This window comes from Mustela nigripes, unplaced genomic scaffold (genome assembly GCF_022355385.1).
Source record: "Mustela nigripes isolate SB6536 unplaced genomic scaffold, MUSNIG.SB6536 HiC_scaffold_251, whole genome shotgun sequence".
Lineage (NCBI taxonomy): Eukaryota > Metazoa > Chordata > Mammalia > Carnivora > Mustelidae > Mustela > Mustela nigripes.
The window spans coordinates 39,087-64,113 of NW_026739660.1; the positions used below are offsets into that span (position 1 = coordinate 39,087).

Sequence of the window (25,027 nt, forward strand, 5' to 3'; positions counted from 1 at the left end):
CTTTTGACTAATATGAGATTTGGAGTCTTCACAAGAAACTGCCTTCTTTGCACGTAGATGATTGATATCGTCAAAATCAGTACATTTTGGCAGAACTGCCAATCTCTCCTGAAGAGGTTCTGTCTGGACTCTATCTTGAGGAGGGGCGGAATCGCAGCAGAATTCTTTCAATTTTTCCAGAGACTTTAAAACATTCTTGGTCCTCAGACATTTCTTTGGCTCTTAGTTAGCAAATCAGAAGAAAATATAACAATAGTATTTTGTTCTCATTATGTCAATTCATAACCAGGGTATGATGAAGGGGGAGTTCATGAACCCGGATTTTGTGGGAAGGAATGTACGCTTCTGAAAATTACATACAAAATTGTGTTGGTGTGAGTATTTTTCTGAGTAAAGAAGCCACTGCTTCTTTTTAGAGTAGTATTAAAACCTCTTTTTAAAGAGGGAGCTTCTCGGGGCGCCTGGGTGGCTCAGTGGGTTAAGCCGCTGCCTTCGGCTCGGGTCATGATCTCAGGGTCCTGGGATCAAGCCCCGCATCGGGCTCTCTGCTCAGCGGGGAGCCTGCTTCTCACTCTCTCTCTGTCTGCCTCTCTGCCTGCTTGTGATCTCTCTGTCAAATAAATAAAAATCTTTAAAAAAAAAAAAAAAAAAAGAGGGAGCTTCTCATTAAAGCAATGAATCTAACTAAAATGTGACAAGGAGATAAACATTTGGATTTAGGGTAAAGATAGCATACTGAAACATACATGTCATTTCACTTGGTCCTGAAACCCCATTACAAACTACAGTAGGGTTTTTTTTCTTTCTTTCTTTCTTTTTTTTTTTAAGATATAAGCACATAAGGACAGAGACTTTTCTCTCTGTGAAGTGACAGATACCAATAAAAAAAATCTGAAAAGAGAAGGAAAAATAGATGAATAATAACCAATTTAGCATACCTGAAAGCTAAATACTAAACCACTAGTGAAGGAAACCAAGAACCAATACCATTTGCTACACAAAATGCTTAAGGCTCAGGAATCAGGGCAGCAATACCATATGCACTAAAGGGAGATTCTAAAATAAGGAAGACTGGTTCAAAGCAAGTTGATCTCTTGACCTCTAGCCTACTCCAAGCTCAAGGGCAGCTGCTCTTCTCCACGTCAGCAGAGAACTAGAAGTTACTCTGGAAGAGGTAGAACAGGCACAGCTGAGATGGGACAACTGTGCCTGAGCCAGAGGAATAACAGGAAATAGGGGCTTACTGTAGGCTAAGAAACCCAGCCTTTTCCTCATGAGCTCTAGAACACAGGCAGCCAGAGCTCCCCACTCCAGCCAAGAGCTGGGAAGACTCCAGACCAGGGAAATTGATCAACTTAATGGGAAAGACTTAGAGATACTGACCCCAGAGTTCTCCAAGGAAGGCTGATCATCACCCTGCCCTAACATGCCTACTATCCCACCTCCACAGCTTTACTCATGCTATGCTTTCTCCCTGAAGGCCCTTAACCCCAATTTTCACGTCAAAATCTTATCATCCATTCATCCTTATCATCCATATCATCCCTCGCAAAATTACTTTTCCATGAAACTCCTGCTAACTCCCTTAGCTTAAAATCATCTTTTGTCTGTGTTCCTATAATAAGATCACATTTCTCCATAGCACTTATCCCAGGCTGCCAACTGGCAGTTCTTCTTAAGCAAGCAATCCATAAAAGAAAGAAAACTATCATTGACTGTCTACTATCTACTATATGCCAGAATACATTATATTTCCCTTTAGGGTAATACTATTAGGTAGCCACTTCTAAATATAATGAAAAAGGGACTGCATTTATAACCTCTTACCTTTCCTATTAAAGCAAAAAAACCAAAACAAACAAACAAACCAAAAAAAAACCAACTCTGAGAGCAAGAATTGTGTTTGGTCCATTCCTATGAGTTTAAAACTTCTCATATTTATATTTAGCTTTATATGCTTATTTATATTTAAACCTATTTTCACACATAAATTGTACCTTGTCTCCTAATAATCTTGTAGCTGGAATAATGTATATTTGAATCTCTTTCAAATTACTCTCCACTTTTCAAAATAAATACTTGAATCACTCTTCAGAAATATACTGTAAGTGTGTATATTATACAAGGACTTCCCTCCTATGGATATTAAAAAACCTTCCTGGGATGGGGGGGGTTTTCCAGTCTTGGGGTTGTACTTATTAAAAGTCTGAATTTATTTATACTGCATTATGATTGTACTCACTTCAGTAGCACATATACTATAAGCATTAAGATAGTGAATATTTGTATTTTGATAAATACTTCTGAGATAGAATTCCATATTATGTTTATCTGTAATTCAAATAAGAATATTAATAACATAAAAAGTCAACTCTGCATTCTGACCCATGTAGATTTTATTTATTAAGGAGGGCCAAGTATATATACCCTGTCTCATCTGCTCTTCCTACAACGTGACGCTGATACTCCTGCGTTGAGAGGTGGAATCGAAGGTCACTTCCCTTGAATAAAGGCAGGCCTTCCTAACTAACTCAACCAACAGAGTAAGGCATGTTAACTTCTGAAGCTAGATCTTAAAAGTCAATACAACTTCTGTCTGACTCTCAGGGTGCTCATCCTTGGAGACTCAAGCTATAAGGAAACTCAAACTAGCTCACAAAGAAAGACCAGTGGTGTGCTTAATGAAGCCAGTTGATATTGGCTTACCAGAGGTAACTGTTAAACCTTCAAGAATTTTCTGAGGCAAGAGTCAAACACAGCCATGATTACAAATTACAAATTAGATTACAAATTAGATTATGTCAACTTACAATTAAATAAACAAAGGTATTAAAAACAAAGGTAATAAATAATCAAACCTCATCATTTTTTAAAACTGTTACTACATTTTATTATTACCTATGTTCTTTTTTTTAATTACCTATGTCCTAAAGGTTATTAATATCCATTTTTTAAATATGGTAGAAATACTATATAATATGTTACTGCAACTATGTATTCCTTCCCAACTCTAGAAAAATCAAACTTTAGGAACAGAACTACTCTAAGCCTTCTCTTCCAAAATTTAAAAACAATCCTTAAAAAGATCAAACTGATGCACAAAGAATTTAACTGCATGCCAGAATAAACTCCAACATTCTTTAAAGAAATCCCAAACCCAACACACGATAACACAGAATTCAAAATATCTGTGATCCAAACAATTACTTACTAAACATGAAAAAAAGCAGGAAATAATAATTAAGAGATACAGACCCAGAAATGACAGAGATGACAGAATTAACAGATATGAACATGAAAACATATTATAAATACATTCCACATAATCAAAAAGGTAAAGAAAAACATGAACATAAAGAGAAGCAAAATGAAAGATTTGGATTTTGGAGTTCTGTTTGGTTTTGGTAACAGCTTTTCACTATGTTTCACAGAGAGAAAAAGGTGATTTCTTTTAAAAGAACAAAACAGAACTTCTAAAGGTTAAATATACCTATCTGAGATTAATATTTTACTGAATGAGATGGATGGCAAATTAGACACCACAAAAGAAAAGATTATGGAATTTGAAAACATACTAGGAGAACTGTTCCAAAATGAAGCACAAGGAGACCTAAAACTGGAAAACAAATAAAGGAGCTGGACTCACAGATGCTCCTTTCCCTTTTTTTGAGCACCATTTTTAACAAGTCACAAAAAGTCTTGTTTCAAAACATTCTAAGTCAATTGCCTTGTTGACAACAGAAAAGATTTATCATTCTCTTTAAGTATACATCTCCATTTCTATAGTTATTTAATACTAACACTTTCATGTTGACCCTAAATTTCACCTTTTGGGGAAGGAAAGATATCTTACATTCTTGATTCACTGAACTGAGACTTTTTTTTTTTTTTTTGCTTTCTTTTTATCTCATTCCCTGCCTAATTTTCTGGGGATAATGAAAAAAGAAGGATTTTCTGTTAGACTTTATAACAAATCCTCTGAGGCCAACAACTAAAGAAATAGTGCTCAATCATCTATAAATCCAACACCACCCCTAGAAGTCAACTATCTCAGAAATGGTGGTTTTATCCAAAGACTTTTAGCATACAGAACAAGCACTTCCATGCTAAAAAAAGGACAGGGTAGATTTACATAACCTGACATTGAAAACTGTTCAAAATGTTCTGTTAAGTGGAAAATGATAGCTACAAATTAATACACATAGTATAATACAATTTACAAAATACAGTTGAACTTAAACAACATTGTTTAAACTACATGGGTTCACTTACTTGGGGATTTTTTTTTTCAATAAATACAGTACACTACTATAAATGTATTTTCTCTTCCTTATGATTTTCTTAACATTTTCTTTCCTTTAGCTTACTTCATTGTAAAAATATGGTATGCAATATATATTACATATAAAATATGTTTTAATCGACTGTTTATGTTATTAGTAGGATTTCCTATCAATTGTAGGCTATTAGTAGTTAAGTTCTGGGGGAGTCAAAAAGTTCTACATGGATTTTCAACTATGCAGGGCATCAGTGCCCCTCATCCCCATGTTGTTCAAGGGCCAACTGTATTATTACTAAGTAATTTGTGGGTCTTTGTGTATACATGTAGATGTGTATAAATAGCAAAACTTGGAAAAATATTCAGTAGCCCCCTAAAATTACCATAAGGTCTCACTAAAAGAGAAAGATGATTGGGTCTTTCATTGTCTACCCTTTACATATTTGTATTATTTGAAATTTTTATAACAAGAATGCTTTACTTTTATAATCAGGACAAAAATTAGCTAAGAGAAATAAAAGAGAAAATGGGGAGAACTATAGGCAAATTGCAGAACTCCAGCTCTACCTCCACACCCCCAAAGCCCTACTCAAACCACCACTTATGGAAGGGCCACTCTACTCAACCACAATGGAGACCTTTGTCCATAAAGGAAAAAAATGGCACAACTCTCCAATAACATCCTCTGCTCTCTGGAGAATACAGTATCTGTGCCACAACTAGTGAGAACGAACAATCATGACCATAGGACTCACCAGCATTCCCAAACTTTATTGAATCACTTCCTCCTTCCTTTTCTTGGACTTTCTTTGCTTTCTTTTGAACAGGCCCATCACTCTCCAGTGGTCTCTTTTTACTGCTGCCAACTTCTGCAACCTATATTAGAAAATGATGTTATCTCTAATCTCAAAACTTGATGTATGTGAAATAATTTAAGCTTCACTTCTGAATAACAAGGTTCTCGCCATCCCACTACTTATGGAATCACATACCTTCAGACTTGGAAAGACCTATATATATAGATACTCTCCATACTGTTATGAAAGACAATGTGGAGACCAGAAGTCATGAGTCTCAGCACTTCAAGCCCTGCTAGAATTAATTAGAACCAGGGCTTATACCTTTCTTTACTCAATCAGCCTTCACCTATCTCGGATTATAAAACCTGAGTCACCCTACTTACCAATGTTAAATAAAATACCTTTTAAAAAAATATATCCATTTAGGAAGGGTGAAATTAGATACATAACAAAAGAACACTACCATTTTTGAAACGTCAGTGTTAATTGTAATTTAACTGTTTCATGTTCAAACTTGGCTTATGTTCACCACCAAAGATACCACAAGGCTATAAACTATATACTGGCAGGAATCCTGTCAAAAATTAAGTCCTTCACAAAATACCCTCTATATAGTAGGTGTAAAATAAAATCTTGGTATAGTCATGAAATTTAAACTATCATCAAAAAGCAAAAAATCCAGGGGCACCTGGATGGTTCAGTCAGTTAAGCGTCTGCCTTCAGCCCAGGTCATGATCCCAAAGTCCTGGGATGGAGTCCCAAAATGGGCTCCCCGCTGGGTGGGGGAGTCTGCTTCTCCCTCTACCCCTCCCCCTGCTTGTGTGTTCTCTCCCCAAGTGCTCTCTGTCAAATAAATACAATCTTTAAACAAAAATCAAAAACAGGAGAGAACTCACTCTGTGAAAGAAATGTAAATGAAGACTTTGTAGCTAGGCTGTCATCCGTATTAGAACTTGGAGGGTGGCTAAAAGTCAGTCTGCAATCCCTTTCCACATCCTCAGCTGTTGTTATTGTTTGTTTTTTAAATTTTTATTTATTTATTTGTCAGCGAGAGAGGGCACAAGCAGGGGGAGCAGCAGACAGAGGGAGAAGCAGGCTCCAGCTCAGCAAGGAGCCCAATGCAGTACTGGATCCCAGGAGCCTGGGATCATGACCTGAGCTAAAAACAGATGCTTTACTGACTGAGCCACGCAGACGTCCCAACACATCCTCAACAAGTGTTGGGATCAGGAAGTTACTGCATCAGGAAGCCTCGGTGAGGTCTCAACCTTGGACTTTCCCTGCTGGCAGTTTGGGAAAAACAAAACCAACTATTTTACTCAGGTGAACGGTGGTAAGCAACAGGAAGGATTCAATCACAACCATTCACATCTGCACCCCTTTAAACCTAATCCAGCCAAATTGTGTATCAAACTTTACAATCAGCCAAAAGAAGTGTAGTCGCTGAGGAACTGTACAATATGACTGCTTTTACCCTATTCGCTTGAAATATTAAGCACTGCTGTTGCATGCTTAAAAACTAGAGACTTAGCGTCAATTTATTCCAGTTACTTAGCCAAGTATACACAAATAAGGTAAATAAAGCTCCTCTTTAACCTTCAATCCAGATTTTTTTTAAGGCTGGGGAGGTAAAATGGAGGTTAAAAGATGTATCCTTTGCCCACAAGCCCCTACCCTCATCAGAATGTAAGTCCGGAGATCTGAGCTCCTGTTTCGAGTCTGCCATTAAGTACCCGCGCTACCTTGGCCTCAAGTCTATTACTCCTAGTGGAAACTACAACGTGAACTGCGCGGAGAATGGAGGCCAGCCTGGCTTTTCCCGCCTTCTCCTTTCAAAGCCCTGCCCCTCTCTCTTCCGGCCGTCTCATCTCGCCGATTCTCGCGCACTATCCCCACCTCCTCCCGCTCCACTCACAAGTACGGTTCCCGCCCCCGCCCACCTTGCCCCGCCCCATCTCCTGCTGGCCCCGCCCTGTCCTAGACCAAACCCACCACGTGTGGCGGCAAGTGAGGCGGGAAAGTGGACGCTAGGGGCGCTGCGGAGTCAGAGTCAGGGTCGGCCTTGTCGGCTGCACCCGTGGGGGACGAGGAGGACTTCAGGCTTCCCGTAGACCGGAAGAATCTGCTCAAAACCGCTTGCCCTGCAGGGGCTGGGCCGGTGGTAGCGGCACGGCCAAAGGCAGGTTTCCGGCCCGACATCGCACGATACAGAGCACCACCACCCAGACAGGGCCGAGCCAGGAGCGCGAGCCCGCGGCCGCAAGTCCCCGGCGTCTGCGGGCGCGAGCACGTCACGACCCTGCGGAGCGCCGGGGCGGGGGGCGGAGTCTCGGCTGCACAAATGGGACCGAGGAGGCGGGGTGGCCGCAATTTCGCGCCAAGCGCGGCCGGTTGCCTCCCGTCGTGGCGAGCTAGCTAGGAAGTGTTTACAGCTGCTGTCATGGTTCGTACGCTAAACTGCATCGCCGCTGTTTCCCAGAACATGGGCATCGGCAAGAACGGGGACCTGCCCTGGCCCCCGCTCAGGTACCTGCTGGGCCGGGGGGTCGATTGGGTTTGGAAGAGCTAGCGCGGGGTCGCGCTGACACTTGCGGCGGGAAGAGGGGGACGGACTTGGCACCCGAGAGGACGCGAGCTGGACCTGGGCTTCCTTCCGCCACCGGGAGCCGGGAGGCCAAGTTATTGATTTCCGTCTGCCCCTGCTGCCCGGCGAGGACATGTTCCCCCGCGGCTCCCTGCCTCACAACAAAGTCCCTGTCCTAGAGATCCCTCCACTCCACTCGCTCCCCTCCCCGCCAGCGCAGCGCCTGTGGGTCGCGTTAGAGCTGGAGCCCGCGGGATAATATTCTGAGTAACGCTGTTTGTCTAACTTGTAGGAACGAATTCAAGTTTTTCCAAAGAATGACCACAACCTCCTCAGTAGAAGGTAATGTGGGATTTTTAGGAGATTGAGGTTTGGGAAACATCTTGCTGAGTAAGCTTACCAGTGCAGATTTTTACTTAAATGAAAAGTTATCCGTGTTAATCTGGGACTTTTTGCCTTACCACTCATTTGTATGCAGTTCCCAAGGTTTGTCATACCACCACCCCCCCCCCCCCCCCCCCCCCAAAAAAAAGTTCTTTCAAATTTTATATGGGCAGGCGTACAGTTGAGGTACTGGGCAGAATTAGCATCTAGCTGCAGGTTTCAGTGAAGATTAGAGCATGGAAAAGAAATCAGAGGAGACCTTTGCCATAGTCCCTGCAGGATATGATAGGGTCTGAAGGAGGGCAGTGAAGAGGAGAGAAGTCCAAAAAACAGTTCCATGATACTCAGTATGGAGATAAGGAAGGTGAAGGGGATGCAGGAGGGATCCAGGATGAACTCTTAGATGCTAAATTTAATGACAGTTGAATAATCCTGGGTGAAGTGGAGAATAAAGGAGTGGACAACAGTGTGCAGTTGTAAATAATGCTAATTTTGAGTTTGGGGATTGCAGATACAGGCAAGTAGATGAGTTGAGCTGCTGGAGAGAAGAGGATAACCAAGGAAAAGAATATGGTGGTGGGATACTCGTTTAAAACCTAAGAGACATGTATTTGGTCACAGGAGAAGAAATAGCAGAATAAAAGGGAAATGGTAAGTGAGCCAGAAGCACATGCAGCATAACTTTAACAGGACAGATACAGGTTCGTGGATCTGGGACTTAGGTCCGTGGTAGAGACAAGATAGCAAGAGTTTGAAGCTTAAGGAATTGATATGAACCACTCTCTAGAATCCGAAGTATGATCTAGTCATAGAAAGAGCATCCAATGTCTGGCTTGTTTGCTAGTGTTCAGTAAATACAGTACTTGTTGGATGAGTGGATGGAAGGGTATTGAAGGTATGTTGGCTTTTTTTCTTTTTTCTTTTCCTTTCTTCTTTTTCCCCCCAACGTCTTTGTATGCTCTTCACTTATGTCCACCTTAATTGTTAGGCCAGGTCTGTACCATTTCTCTCACCAGAATTCCTCACCTAATGGCTCTGTTATTTTTGATACTTGGTATCTCTTTACTAGTACCTAGAGCTCTGTCTTTGAAAATGCAGTGCAAATCACATAAGGGGCACCGTGAATAATTGGGGGTTTAATTCTTGGAGGAAAGAACTTTCCAAATACAGAAAAACACTTAGTCTTACTACTTGTATTTATAACTGTTAGTATTTTTAAATAAAATCATGCTAATGATAATTCTTTGAAACAGACACATGTACTTCTTTTGCTATCCTGTCAGAATATATCAAGAATTATAGAAATGTGTATATTCCTTTATCCAGATATCTGACTCCCAGGATTTTTTCCTAAGTAATTAAACCAAAAATGGAAGCTATGTGTATAAAGTTTCCATAAAGCATTATACTTGAAAGAAGCACAATTGAAAGTGTTATAGCTTTTTTTTTTTTTTTTTTTAAAGATTTTATTTATTCATTTGAGAGAGAGACAGCATGAGTGAGGAGAAGGTCAGAGGAAGAAGCAGACTCCCCATGGAGCTGGGAGCCCGATGCGGGACTCGATCCCGGGACTCCGGGATCATGACCTGAGCCGAAGGCAGTCGTCCAACCAACTGAGCCACCCAGGCGTCCCAAAAGTGTTATAGCTTTTTAATTGAGTGGAATATTAAGCACTTATCTTTAAAAGTATGATTGTTAGGGGTGCCTGCGTGGCTCAGTGGGTTAAGCCACTGCCTTCAACTCGAGTCATGATCTCAGGGTCCTGGGATCGAGCCCCACATCTGGCTCTCTGCTCAGTGGGAGAGCCTGAGTCCCCCTCTCTCTCTGCCTGCCTCTCTGCCTACTTGTGATCTCTCTATCTGTCAAATAAATAAATAAGTAAATCTTTAATAAAATAAAATAAAAGTATGACTATTAATATGCCTACAAAGTATACAAATATGAATAATACTGTCATATCAAACAGTTAAACAAGTCTTCAATCCCCACAGTAACCCTAGAAGTAGGAACTACTGTTATCTCCATTTTATAAATAAGGAAAGTAAGACACAGAAGATTAACATGACTTGTTCAGTAGATGACTGAATACACTGAACTTGGGCACTTTGCCCCAGAATCTTGGCTCTTCACTATTATACATGATTGCAGTTGAGTAAATATTGGATATGAATTGGATAATACCAGAGGGGGAAAAAGTTACTATATTTAGGAAATGGGTGATAAATGTAAATTTTGGTAAGCCTGTTTTAAATTTTTATTTTCAGTACAAATCCACTAGATGTCACTATGACAATCATCTGTGTGTGTGTATGAATATATGGAACTATATACTCCCCAAATATTCTTTTTATGTGATTTTCTAGGTAAACAGAACTTGGTGATTATGGGTAGAAAGACATGGTTCTCTATTCCTGAGAAGAATCGACCTTTAAAGGATAGAATTAATTTAGTTCTCAGCAGAGACCTCAAGTAAGTGCTATAATAAATTCACCACAAAAAAATCATGTTTCATTTCTTAGGGTGGAGGTCAGTGTATGACAGTGTAAATACAGTTTATTGATCAAGCTGCCTAATATCATAAAGGTAATTTGCAGAAAATGAATAAGCAGTTACATGACAGTAACTCACTCTGCTATTTAAGGGATTGATTTCACCACTGTAAAAAGTCACATTAAATCTCAAATGTGGTAACAGATTTGCCAGTTTCCTTAAATTGTTACTCTGTAGGCTCAAGTATCATTTATATAAAATAAATAGTAACTTTTTTCCTAGTTTCACATATGTTTTGGGATTTGCCAGGATTAAGTGTTTTATCCCTGTTCTGGACTCTGCCCTCAATATAATAAGATAGAAATTTTAGGATGGGCTAAAAATCAGTCATAATCTTATGTCCTATTCCTAGTTTACCACAACACCCAAATAACATTTTATACTTGTATTCCTTACCCAGTGTCTACAGGTAAAAAATTTGAAAGTACTGAAGTCAACCTAAGGATCCTAGAGAGAAAGGAATGTCTCCACTTGGCCTGTGCTAGGAATTTTCCTGTCCTCCAGTCTAACACTGGAGTACATAGTTACTCCAGTGATGGTGTGTTAATCCAGTGATGATTGCATTGATGCTTGGAAATGTCCGGGGGATTTCATTCCAAGGAATTAGTTTATACATTTTTGGGTGCCAGCTAGACAAGTCCAAAATTGTGGGGCCGGCCATAGGGAAGGGCATGCTGGAGCTTTACAGCAAGGGCTGAAGTTGCTGACTGCAGATGGAATTTCTTCCTCAAGCCTCAGATTTGCTCTGAAGGCTTAAAACTGATATAATTCTGCCCATCCATACTGAAGTTATCGAATTATCAACTTTAATCACTTCCATAATATGCCTTCACAGCAACACCTAGATTAGTGTCTGAATAATCAAGGACTATAGCCCAACCAAGTGAACCCCTCAAAAGACCCATCACATCATGGAAAGGAAAAGACATTATACACCATTGGCTAAGGGGGATCAGGCTTATATAGATTTTCTACCAAGTCCTTTCTAGGATAGCATAGGTAAAAACGTGAAAGAAGATCTACCAGAATATTTGCACTGGTTACCTCTGGATCATGAGGAATATGTTGATGTACATCTTGCCATCTGCTGCAGTCTTCGTACTGTTCTCTTCCTTTTGGTTGCTAGGATATTCTGGTTATCTCATCGCTTGGTAGAATTCAAATTCACAGACTATATTGCCATTCCCAGAGACTCTTTAGTAGCATATTCTTGAATACTAGTCAAGTTTATTTATGGCTAGCTTGAGCTAAAGAAATCTCAGTGGGGAACATACTCAGTTGAGCCAGCAAATCTCCTCAAATGATGAGTCTAATTTCTTCTTTATGACCCCCACCTGTGGTGTACGTAATTGGGTTTGGTTGTTTTCTTATGTATTTATATATAACATTTGTTGCTATATTTTGCTTGTTTTTTTTAGAGGCAGAAAATTTCAAAAGTCTTTATTATCAAGGAAAAAAGGTTATCAGTTATGAACACGTCTTACAGTTTATTTTTTGCCCTTCCTTCTGGTTCCCTACTTGAAGGTCAGTTATACACATAACCTGAGCACCTGCTGTGTGCCAGACAGTGCTAGATTTATTCTTGTAATCACTAGCTCATGCGGTCTTTTGGAAATACTCAATTTTTCATCACCACCCTCTAATGTAAGATGAAACTGAGTCCTCAAGGTAATCCCAGAATTTGGTGCCAAATACTAATTATTTTGGATAACTAGTTCCCTAAAGTATAGGGAGAGAGTGCTTTTCCAAAGCTATCTAGACAATCAAGTTGTGGCTTTAAAAGAAATATTATGTAGCCACATTTGGGACCCAGATTGACATTTTCTCAAAATGTTAAACATAGAGTTAAGAGTTATTGTATGACCCAGCAGTTCTACTTCTTGGTTTACAAAATGAAGAAAAAATAAAAACATATGACCACACAAGGTCAAATGTTCATAGCAGCATCATACATAATTGCCAAAATAGAAACATCCCAGATGTCCATCAGCTAATGAATGGATAAACAAAGTAGCTTATATCCATAGAATGGAATATTATTCCACAATAAAAGAAGAACCAATGTATGCTACAACATGGATAATGTTTGAAAACAGTATGCTGAGTGAAAAAAGCCAGAAGAAAAAGGCCACATAATTCCATCTATGTGAAATTCCTAGAATCAGATTCATAGACAAACTAGATTACTGGTTTTCTTGGAGAGGGTGGGCATGGGGAATGAATGCTAACAGATACAGGCTTTCTTTTTGGGGGGATAGTAATGTTCTAAAAGTAGGTAGTGGTGAAGCACCTGGGCGGCTCAGTGGGTTAAGCCTCTGCCTTTGGCTGGTATCCTGATCTCAGGGTCCTGGGATCGGGCCCCACATTGGGCTCCCTGCTCAGTGAGGAGTCTGCTTCCCCCTCTCTCTCTGCCTGCCTCTCTGCCTACTTGTGATCTCTCTGTCAAATAAGTAAATGAAATCATTAAAAATAAATAAATAAAAGTAGGTAGTGGTGATGGTTTTACAACTCTGTGACTACACCAAAAATTTGCCAAGTTCTACACAAAAGGGCAGATTGTATGGTATATGATTTATATCTCAATAAAGTATTTTTTTAAGGCTTCGGAACCAAAAATTTATGTAAATTTTACCATAATGCTGTAACTTTGACAGCATCTTCGATAAATCCAAAATTCCTTCCATGATATAAGATGTTGTAAATTGTCTCCAGCCCATAAAAGTTACCTGACATTCCATAGTAGTATAATTTTTATGGTCTCGCTATTATCATCCACAGTGATTAAAGCTTTCTGTCTTTTCTCACCACCACTCACACATTTAGTATAGCAAAGACTTAATCTGTCTTCTAATGTCTGCTCTGGTACCTACTAATTTTGTGGCTTCAAGTTTTATTAACTTTAAGCCTTGCCGAAACCCAGTTTCCTTATCTACTAAATGGGATTAATAATGAGAACTTCTTAGGGTGATTTTGAGGGTTAATTGAAATTTTGTATATTAAATTTCTAGCACACAGAGAGTACCCTATCAATATCAGCTCCTACTCTCAACCTTTGCTATTTGAGCAAAATTACCTTATTTTATATCTTACAGAAAATATTAATATTAATGGAAACACAGTGAACAGGCTTGTGTTCTTACTTTTACCCCAACATCTAACTTTGTTCTTCTTTCCCTCAGTTTTAAGGTTCATAATCAGAACCCTCCCCTTCCCCCCACCACTTTATTCTAGACTTCCATTTTCTCATGTCGTCAAGCCCTTGCTGTGTTGTCCCACCCTTTATTATTATTATTTTTAAAGATTTTATTTACTTATTTGACAGAAAGGGATCACAAGAAGGCAGAGAGAGAGAGGGGAAATCAGGCTCCCTGCCAACCAGAGAGCCTGATTCGGGGGTCGATCCCAGGACCCTGAGATCATGACCTGAGCCGAAGGCAGAGGTTTAACCCACTGAGCCACCCACCACCCTTTACCATATTAAACCTCACCACAGATTACTTCTACTTTGAACTTTCTTGGAGCTTTTTGTTAAATAACTTTAGTGACTTCAGTACAAACCTCAGTCATATCTATGGTCATCTATCGCTTTTGTGTTTTGAACATGTTTTTCTCTCTGAGATGCTCTGCTAAGGGATCTTTCTCCAAGGAGTATTCTCCCTCATCGCTGCACCCAGAAGATACATCCCCTCTGCTCCTCTGGCATCCTCCATGCGTCCCCATTGCGTGTCCTTCAATTTCTCTGCCTGCCAGTGGTACAGGGAGTGCTGTTCTTTTTCTTTTTGTCTCTATTCCCAGCATTTAGCATATCCCTTAGCAAAGCAGGGATTCAGAAATTTTCATAGAATAAATGACCATTGGTGATTTATAAATCTAGGACCATCCTATTTTCTAACCTGCCTTTTTCCCCCCATTTGATATATGGAAAGATTAATTTCTGTAAATATTTGTAGTGGCTGCATAGTATTCAATTAAGAGGATAGAACCTACTTGAACCAATTTTCAATAGTTGGACATCCCATTTCAAAGACTGAGTTTGAAAGGCTTTAAATTGAACTTTTTTTTTTAATTTTTGGTTATGATGTGATTCTAGCCTAGGGTTTTTTGTTTTGCAATAAGCTTTCCCAACAGTCTCTAGGGAAATTGAGGCAGAATTTCATCTGCCACATCATCCTCTTTCACATCAGGCACAGTGGAAAAGATAATGTTTATATGGTACCCTGCGGTAATCAAATGAGGCTGCTCGAGGCCAGAGGACACTGGTCTTAGGGATTGCCTAAATTAGACCACACTATCCTGAGGTCTGAGGGTTCTAGAATAGGATACCTTTGTAGTGTGTGACCATCAGCTGAGAATCTTGTCTGTGTGGGAAGTTGCAGCTCAAGACTCCAGCATCAGGCTGCTGGAGTTCAAATCCCAGGTCCACCATTTCCTAGCTCTCTAACCACTGGTTTCTTAATGTCTCAGCCTCAGTATCCTCTATAAACAGGAATAAAAGTACTTACAAAGGACTGCTGTTCACATTAAGTGGTATGATGCACGTAAAGCACTGCCTCATCCCACTATATGGGAGAACAAGGGGGCACTGCATAAATGTTAGATATTTTCTTTCTACTGTAACTATCCATCAGGTAAAAAGCAGCCTCTTTTGAATAGGGCCTTTAAAGAGAAGGATGGAGAGGCACCTGGGTGACGCAGTTGGTTAAGTATCTGCCTTCGACTCAGGTCATGATCCCAGATTCCTGGGATCAAGCCCAGCATTGGGCTCCCTGCTCATCAGGGAAATCTGCTTCTCCCTCTCCCTTTGTCCCTCCCTCTGCTTGTTCTTTCTCTCTCTCTCTATCAAATAAATAAATAGAATCTTAAAAAAAAAAAAAAAGCAGGATGGAAATATCATTAGAGTGCCTATAATGTACATTACCTTTCTTTTAATCTTCATCCCAACCCTCTGAGAGAATTCACTCTTAAGTTTGTAACAAGATATCGAGCATATCCTCTTGTTCCTTGACTGCATACAACCACATACCAATTATCTCTTGTCAGGGAATACAGTCTCTGTTAGCTTAGGATAAATATAGGAAGGAAATTTAGCAATGAAATAAGTCACAATATTGAGTGCTTGCTATATTCTGTTTACTTTGGTAGTTTCTAGGATTTGTGCTTTCACAGAATGAATACAGTGGGCTAATGAACTCAAACATTAGCTCAACTTCTTGCTAATTTTTTTCTACCCGTCTTGGATCAAGGGTTTTCTGTGAAACTTATTCCTAAACTGCTAAGTAGCAACATTTTGCAGAATCATTTCCTCTATGTCTCTATGATAACTAAAATCTGAAACAAATCCTTTGTTTTCCTTTTCCAGACTCACTAGGAAAGGGCAAAGAAGTAGTCTTCACCTGAAGCCCTTGCACCGTTTCAAGCCATTGTTCCACAATCTATACAAAATGTGTACCCCGTTAATTTAAAGTCCACACCAACTATTTATACCACCTTCTAAATTATTTTGCTATAACCCACCAACTTCTAGGATGCCCCTTCCAGTTCTTCTCATATGTCAGTTCCTAAGTCAGCATTTTCCATTCTACCCCGACTCCTATCATCATTCCTGATTTTAGCATCCTCAAATATTAACACCACCTTAACTCTATTTCAGGCATTCTAGACTTTAACTAGACTATCTTCTCTCCAAGTTCAAATCTGTTTCTTACTCAGTTCTTCCCCTAGCCTCATCCAACCTAGTTGCTGCAGCTGCCCTGACATCTTAGAGAATCTCTTGGCTCATTTAACCTCACACAGGCTCCATATCTTTTCCAGCTTTTAGTGAAAATATACTCTTTGTGCTCTTAACTCCTTTAGAGATGACAGTAAAATAAGTAAAATGTCTGTCAAGAAGGTGAGGGAGGAGGCAGCCAAAAGAATGAATGTCTCCATCAGATCTTGATTAATCATTGTTATAACTACAAGTTCAAAGGCAGTTATATAATTTTTTAAAGCATCAGTCTGAGAACTTGACATTGAATTGTAATTTCTGTTCTCTAATTACAATGGAAGCCAAATTCTACATGTTTCAACATTTTTAAAGGGAATTACAGACCTCCCTTGATTCATTGTGAACCATACATACACAAATGTGGTTTCTTTAAAGGATTCATATTTATGATGATTTGGGTTTTATAATTAATTGCTTAATATCATTAGGTTTTATAGAAATTATTTCTAATTCTTTTTTTAACCACAGGGAACCTCCACAGGGAGCTCATTTTCTTGCCAAAAGTTTGGATGATGCCTTAAAACTTATTGAGCAACCAGAATTAGCAAATAAAGTGGACATGGTTTGGATAGTGGGAGGCAGTTCTGTTTATAAGGTAGGTAAAATTATAAAGAAATGTTCTACCCCACTTTCTTTCAGCTCCCCTGCCATCTGAACTTTAAAAAAATTAAGCCATGAGCAAAGGAAGCATATTATTCCCACTGTTAGCTAGACATATTGTCAATTTGAATTATTCATTTTAGATACTATCATGAAAACTAAATAAAAATATAAAAGTGAGTTTTTAAGCCTGTTGGAGTTTATTTTCAATTCAAAATAGTTGATGTTTCTAATTTAAAAACATTCCAAATCCTTCCCTTAGAATCATACTTGCATCGCACTGTTTTCTGCTCTCTGGATGTGCCTTGATATACGGAATTATTTCCCTTTTTTCCAAGGATATATATGTTCTCACTGATCAAGGGATGGGGCTCTCAGTTGCTGTATACTGACTAGATGTATATGAATTTGTGAAAAGCAGAAAACTTTCCCTTAACAATTTTTATATAATATGAGGACATGGGAAAAATACTATATGATTTCATAATACAAGGAAAAACAGGTAAAAGAGAAAATAGTCTGCACTTTTTTTTTGTACACTCATGCCATGAATTCATAGGGAATGGGTTCCAGCATCTCAGCCTCCTTCCCTGGGCACAGCAGGCTGTACTTGAACCCAAGTACCTTTCTCTATGCTTCCTTCTTTTCCTGACCATTTTCTTTCACACACTTCAGGAAGTTATCTCAGCTCTTGAGGGCTAAATATGATGAATATGCACATTAATTCTCTTGGCAAGAATCTTGTCCTTCAGTTGTTTTCAACAGTGCCAACGGAATGCTGTACCCTTGTAGACTCTTCTAGCTTTGCTGTAGACTCTTCTAGCTTTGCCATGTCAGCATTTGTGGAGTGTTCCTGTTTGAACAGTGCCCTTTCCCTTGATGTCCACAATATCACCTTTCTTGTAGATGCCCATGTATGTGGTCACAGGAACAACTCCATGTTTTCTAAAAGGCCAAGAGAACATAAGGCAGATACCTCTCCTCTTTGCCTTGATTCTAGTCATTTTGGTAAATTACTGGAAGACGGAGACTCTGACCCAAAGCTTTTTTTTTTTTTTGTAAGATTTTATTTTTAAGTAATCCCTGTACCCAATGTGGGGTTCAAACCCACAACTGCAAGATCAAGAGTCACACACTCCACAGACAGAGCCAACCAGGTATCCCAAAATATTCCTTATTCTTGATACCAAATGACTTTCAGCTTTCAAAATTTTTGAGAATATTAAATAGAATTTTTTGACTCTTAAAACACTAATGAGAGATTAATATTTTGTGGGAAGGAAAAAAAAACTTTGGTGGCTTGTGGTGACATATATACCCAAAGATTTTTTTTTTTTTTCTTAAAGATTTTATTTATTTGTTAGAGAGAGAACACAAGCACAGGCAGACAGAGCGGCGGGCTAGAGGCAGAGGGAAAAGCAGGCTCCCTGCCAAGCAAGGAGCCTGATGTGGGACTCAATCCCAGGATGCTGGGATCATGACTGAGCCAAAGGCAGCCGCTTAACCAACTGAGCCACCCAGGCATCCCCAGAGATGCCAGGATCCCAGACCTGTTTCTACAACCTTTGGTTTGCTTTATTTGTATTATGAGGAACTGGACATTTTCCTTTGATCTTGCAACCAAGGATGAATTTCTAAGAAAAACAAGTCGTTTTTTTATTTTGTTCAATATTCCTTTTGAATAAATTAATACCATATTGACTTCAAAATACATTCTTTATAAATATTCAGAATTAAATATAATTATATAACTTGGTATATCTATATCTATATAAGTCGTAAGGAAGTAGAACCTCTAGCTGATAATTTTGCTTTTTCCACCTGCCTCACATCACAATAGTTTGTAGAACATTTAGGCTTATCTTCCCTGGGGCCAGCCTGTTTTTGTAAACAAAGTTTCACTGTAACACAGCGATGCCCATTGGTTTAGTATTATCTATGGCTGCTCTTGCCCACAAAGATAAGAAAGAAACCATACAGTCCACAAAGCCTAAAATATTTAGCATCTGACCCTTTATAGAAAACCTTTACCATATAGCATTTACTTGGATACAGACCTTAAAATCCTTCTGTAGTTGGTCCCATTCAGTTTCTCTAATTTGATACAGTAAGAATTGGTAGAATTGTTTGACTGGGGCAAGGGAATTTATGATTTAATATATGCTGTAGTAAAAAGCCAAAAATAAAAAGTAATATTGGTTATATGCCCTTATTTGGAATTTCAAGGCTAACACACTTGAATTACCTGTTATTTTTTTTCCCCGTCTACAAGCTATTTGAAAATCAAGGGTTATTGCTTTCTTGGAGATGCAGTTAGGACTCTTGACTTTTTATTAGAGTTTTAAGATACTTGTTTGAGGGCAGTTTTGTTTTGTTTTGTTTTTAAGTTTTATTTATTTATTTAATAGAGGAAGACACAGTGAGAGAAGGAACAGAAGCAGGGGGAGTGGGAGAGGGAGATTCAGGCTTCCCGCTGAGCACGGAGCCGTTTTTTTCTGTAGAAACTATCAACAGTACCATAGGCAGTAGTTAGAAAAGCCATTAACAATATAAGGCCAAATACAGTCATTAGCAACAAGGGGCTAAGAAAGTAAATTACCTACTAGCATTATTACTATCTCATAAGAAATGGAAGCATTATTAAGTTCTGTGTAAATGTACTAAGTATGCCCTTGGGGTTTTCAGTAATCAAAGGCTCTTGAAATTATACTATTTTGTCCATATATATGCAAATTTTTCTATGGAGAATAACTAAATAATTTATAGTTCTTAATTCTTAAACAACTACCAAAGAAAAAAGATAATACTGAATGCTTAAATGAAAAAAAAGAGTTCATGTCAGCAAACTAGAGGCCAGAATATATTTAAACTCATTGTCATAATTATTGATAATTATCAATAATTCTCAAAATAACTAAGACGTACTTTTCAGGACCCCAAAATAAAGAATGGGATATTTAAATAGCATGCTTTGGAGGTAACAGTTATGTAGCATGTCTCTAATACCTAGTACAAAATTGACTGTATAATTAAAACAAACAGAAATCTTAGAGTTTCTATTTCTTTTGACAGATAAATTAGGAAATTAATGCCTTTTTTTTCCCCCCCCCCAAAGGAAGCCATGAACAAACCAGGCCATCTTAGACTATTTGTGACAAGGATTATGCAGGAATTTGAAAGTGACACATTTTTTCCAGAAATTGATTTGGAGAAATATAAACTTCTGCCAGAGTAAGTAAAATGTTATTAATTTGTCTAAAGCACTTTTGGATTTCCTGCTTAAGAATTATAGAAAGAGGGGCGCCTGGGTGGCTCAGTGGTTTAAGCCGCTGCCTTCGGCTCAGGTCATGATCTCGGGGTCCTGGGATCGAGTCCCACATCGGGCTCTCTGCTCGGCGGGGAGCCTGCTTCTCTCTCTCTCTCTCTTTCTCTCTCTGCCAGCCTCTCTACCTACCTGTAATCTCTCTCTGTCAAATAAATAAATAAAATCTTTAAAAAAAAAAAAAGAATTATAGAAAGAGTAATACTCTTCAGATTGAATTTGGAGTAGTTATGTTTTCTGTAGACAAATACATTGGGAATTTTTGGAAATCTGCTTTAACAAATTTGGGGATGTTTAAGTTCTAATCATCTTGCTGAAATCTAGAGAGTAGTCATTAGTTCATTCCACGAAATCTGTGCTGAGGATCAGATGCTCTCTTAGGCACTGGAGAAACTGTGCTTACAAGACAGATGCTATCCCTGCTCTCTAAGATTAGATTCTTTGTAGTAGAGGAAGAGGGTAGCAAATGAGAAACATAAGAAAGTTGCTATATGGAGAATTGAAATACAGTGATGTGGTAAATACTGTATTGTCTGAATTGAAATACAGTGATGTGGTAAATACTGTATGTGTCTGTATTGTCTGAGAAGTCCTCTCTGAAGAGTGGTATCTACGCTGCGATCTAAAATGGCAAGAAGCCAGCCATACAAAGAGCAGAAAAGAGCATTCCAGAAACCAGAAATAGTGTAGATACCAGAGGGCAGGAACAATTATGGTGTGCTCCCTAACCCTGCAAGCCACCGTGAGCATTGTAAGCAAGCAGGAGGCCAGAAGGGGTCAGACCAGATGCAGATTTAGAGGGTTTGAATAGAGAGCGAGTGATACTGTTCCAGCTGTTTGTGGAGAACTGACAGGAGGGAGCAAGAGTGAATCTGGGAGACCAGTTGGCTATGAGAGTTGAAGCAAAAGAGTAAAGGATTTGGATAGCAGTGGTGGAAATCAACAGAAGGGGTTACACTTGTTTTACTATGGAGTTGTGATTTTAACATGAAACTGCCTGATTTTGAAGACTCCTAGCATTTTAGTTTAAAGCACTTTCATACTTCAGTATATAAAAGAAAATTTAAAAAGCACTTTTCAGCTCTTGGCTATGGAGAGTAAAAGATTAATTGTATCCATATTTGCAGACTAGGTTTTAACACATTCTTTCAAATAGTCTCAGTTGAATCCAGTCATTATTTAAGTTTGAGTTTGTTTTAGGAAATACCTCCTAAAAGAACATTCAGAGTCAAGTCTGAATACATGGATGGCCAGGCTTTAAAGTAACCATCCATAGAGTAATAGGTAATAGTCATGAATCTAATGAAGTGTGTGACTGATTTCCTTGGGCTTTTAACTAGCTGTAAAGAAAACTGAAAATTTTAAGAGCTTTATAAGTATTCTAAACAGCTGAAGTACAGCCTTTTGCTTGGTCTCCAAAGGTGACCACATAGAAAAATCACACTTAGTGATTTTGTATATATTTATGAAATCAGCTAAATTTTTTTGTCACATCTTATATGTTTCTCTTATACTGCTTAGGTTGCTGATTCTCATATTACGTGAATATTGATCTCTGCTGTCCCTCATTCCATCTTTGCTAACAAAAAGAAAAAATTACTATGTGAATTTACCTTTCCAAATCCTGTTGCTCTCCATCAGACCTCTTTTCAGAACCGACTCTGGGATCCTTGATAACTTAAAATATTTTACTACCATTCTGGCACTCAGCCCTTAGAAATGAGGAATTTAACATCTTTACTGAGTGATGATTCACACATCACACCATTCACCCATTGAAAGTATATGTTCAGTGGTTTGAATATATTCAGATTTGTGCAACCGTTACTACAGGGATTCCCTTAAAGAATTTTGCTATCTAAGCAGTATTTATTTTTCTAAACCATGAATGTGTGACGTCTTTCTCCTTATTTAGATACTACTATAAATGGAGCTTTTTCATCATTTTATTTTCAAACTGTTCATTGGTAATAAAACCGATAGAATCAATTGTAATAGATATAAAATTGATTTTTGTTTATTGATCTTGTATCCTACAACCTTGCTGAACTCATTTATTCTAATGTTAGTGAATTCCTTAGGATTTTCTGTATGCAGGATATACATTTACAAATAGAGGTAGTTTTATTCTTCCTAATCTGCATTTTTAAAATTTCTCTTTCCTACCACTTGCTCTGGCTAGATCCTCCTGTGCAGTTATGAACAGAAATGGCAAGAGTAAGACATCCTTGTCTTGTTCCTCCTCTTAAGGGAAGGTATTCAGTCTTACCATTAAGTATATTACCTGTGGACTTGTCATACATGCCATTTATCTCATTGAGGAAGATTTGTTCTATTTCTACCTCATTGAATACTTTTATCATGAGGAAGTGTTGGATTTGTCAAATGCTTTTTCTGAGTCTATTGAGATAATCATGTGGTCTTTGTCTTTACAAGGTTATTAATACGGTGTATTACATTGATTTTCATATTAAACTATTCCTACATTTCCAGGATAAATCCATTTTTTAGTAATACACAGTCCTTTCTATATGTTCCTGAATTCAGTTTGCTAATATTTTGTTAAGGATTTTTGCGTTTATATTCATAATGGAATATTGGTCTATAATTTTCTTTTTCTGTAATGTCTTCACCTGGTTTTGATGTCAGAAGAATTACCAGCCTCACAGAACATGTTAGGAAACGGTTTCATTCCTCTTGTATTTTTTTGGAAGAGTTTGTGAAGGATTGGTATTGGTTCTTCTTTAAATGTTTTAGAAAGGGGCGCCTGGGTGGTTCAGGTCATGATCCCATGGGATCCAGCCAGTGTTGGGCTCTCTGCTCAGCAGGGAGCCTCTTTCCCCTCCCTCTCTGCCTGCCTCTGCCTATTTGTGATCTCTCTCTCTCTCTCTGTCAAATAAATAGATAAAATCTCTAAAAAATAAAAGAAATGTTTTAGGAAGCATTTTTAAGATGGGGGGGCGGACAGAAGAAGAAGGAGAGAGAGAATCCCAAGTGAAGTCCATGCTTACCATTGAGCCTGGCATGGGGCTCCATCTTATGACTCCGAGATCATGACCTGAGCCAAAATCAAGAGTTGGATGCCACTCAGACACCCCTAGAAAATTTTAATTGTGGGTAGATTCAGATAGGAAATTGCTAGCCAAAGCCAAAATCCAAGGAAATTGCTCTAAAATGGACATTCTAAACAAGGCTATGAAAGAGAATGAAAAGTCTTTTTTCATTGCATCATTTGATGGTTATCTTACCTTCAAGCCTGAACCAACATAATAATAGCCTCTTAATGGTGAAGTGGAAGGAATCCCCTAAGGGTAAATCTGGAGTAGGTCAATCTTTGATGAAGTAGAGAAAAAGGAAAACAAAGGGAATATACCTTGTTCCTGGAAGTTTGTAATGTTGCTCAATTCTTGAGCTGCTTTCTCTCCAAATCTCTATATACTGAGGAACTTAGAATTGCTCCCTACTGTCCAGAAATGAACTCTGATCATTCTCCCCTTCTTCTTTCCCCACAGCTACACTTCGTTTAGACCCATTATCCCTATTAGTGGGCCTCTTGTGGTTCCGTAAGTTTCAGTTCAAACACAGTTATCTGGGCGCCTGGGTGGCTCAGTGGGTTAAGCCGCTGCCTTCGGCTCAGGTCATGATCTCAGGGTCCTGGGATCGAGTCCCGCATCGGGCTCTCTGCTCGGCAAGGAGCCTGCTTTCTCCCCTCTCTCTCTCTGCCTGCCTCTCTGCCTACTTGTGATCTGTGTCAAATAAATAAATAAAATCTTTAAAAAAAAAAAAAAAAAAAAAAAAAAAAAAAACAAACACAGTTATCTTTTATTAACACCATACTTCCTGATAATAAAAGCACTAGTAAAAGGAAATAAAGATGAGAAGACTAAAGTGCAAAGAGAATAAAATTAGAAGTTAGGTGAAACCACAAGCGGTAGAAACCTCAAAGCAGAAATTAGTCTTAACAAAGTAAGGTTTGACTTTGTGTCTGCCTTTTTCCCCCATGGGTCATTGTCTGTGCAATTCATTTTTTCCTTTTTCTTTTTTTTTTTTTTAATGACAGCACCATGCCAGCCTGTCCTCTAAGGCTCTGCCCTCATTCTTCTTGTCTGGAAGAAATCTTTCTGCCTCAATTTCACACAAGGCTTCAACCAAACCAGCAGGCCCAAATATTTTCTATCAGCAGTTTTCTGCTTAATGAACCCCAAACAGGTTTTCCTTTTAGTTAACAATCTTCTGTATTAACCTTTCAGTCAAAGAGGATAAAGACCAGACGAGGTCTTTGAAATAGTAGTTGGCTCCAGAGCTGGTACAGATGTCCCTTATCAATGGACAACTCGAGAAGGGTTTTTGGCTGACGTTTCCTCTTCTGTTTCCACGACGTCCTAACAAGTCAACAGGATCCTTATTCATGTTATTTGTCTGTCTTTCTCCTGAGCCTGTGCTTGCTGTAGAGCTTTCATTTTATTTTAGTTGTGAGTTGTTTCTTATGGATAACTGCTTTAGAAACTCTGTTTACCTCTTAGACTTTACATTAAATTATCTCTGTAATAGTCTCATGATACTTTGTCATTTCAGATCTTAATATCTTTTCATATTCATTGGATTCCTTACTGCTTGAAGATTCTAGAGCTGGATTTCTTTCTGGGTGGTTCATATAGGAGGTATTTCCAAATCCTGTTAGGCTTAAACTCAGAGTTCATATGTGACTCCTAGGCCATTGGGAAATATGATGGTGGGGTAA

General features: G+C 38.7%; 2 protein-coding genes across 4 annotated transcripts in view; one reads left to right on the forward strand and one right to left on the reverse strand.

The window, feature by feature from the left end:
• LOC132008556 (DNA mismatch repair protein Msh3-like) lies at positions 1–7,278 on the reverse strand (the record flags this gene model as incomplete). Its single annotated transcript, XM_059387195.1, has 3 exons — positions 7,072–7,278; positions 5,035–5,155; positions 1–221 (listed from the first exon to the last, which is right to left on the reverse strand). Coding segments are annotated over exons 1-3 (549 nt in total), but the record flags the coding sequence as incomplete, so codon positions are not given.
• The window catches only part of LOC132008555 (dihydrofolate reductase), a 23,487-nt gene continuing 5,593 nt past the window's right edge, over positions 7,134–25,027 (forward strand). For 2 of the 3 annotated variants that reach the window (XM_059387192.1, XM_059387194.1), the window contains exons 1-5: positions 7,135–7,605; positions 7,956–8,005; positions 10,411–10,516; positions 16,833–16,959; positions 20,080–20,195. In XM_059387192.1, coding sequence (XP_059243175.1) covers positions 7,520–7,605; positions 7,956–8,005; positions 10,411–10,516; positions 16,833–16,959; positions 20,080–20,195 — 485 coding nt within the window. In that variant the 5' untranslated portion in view covers positions 7,135–7,519. Of the gene's footprint in view, positions 7,606–7,955; positions 8,006–10,410; positions 10,517–16,832; positions 16,960–20,079; positions 20,196–25,027 lie in introns of all 3 variants that reach the window. The other variant, XM_059387193.1, reaches the window with a different exon arrangement.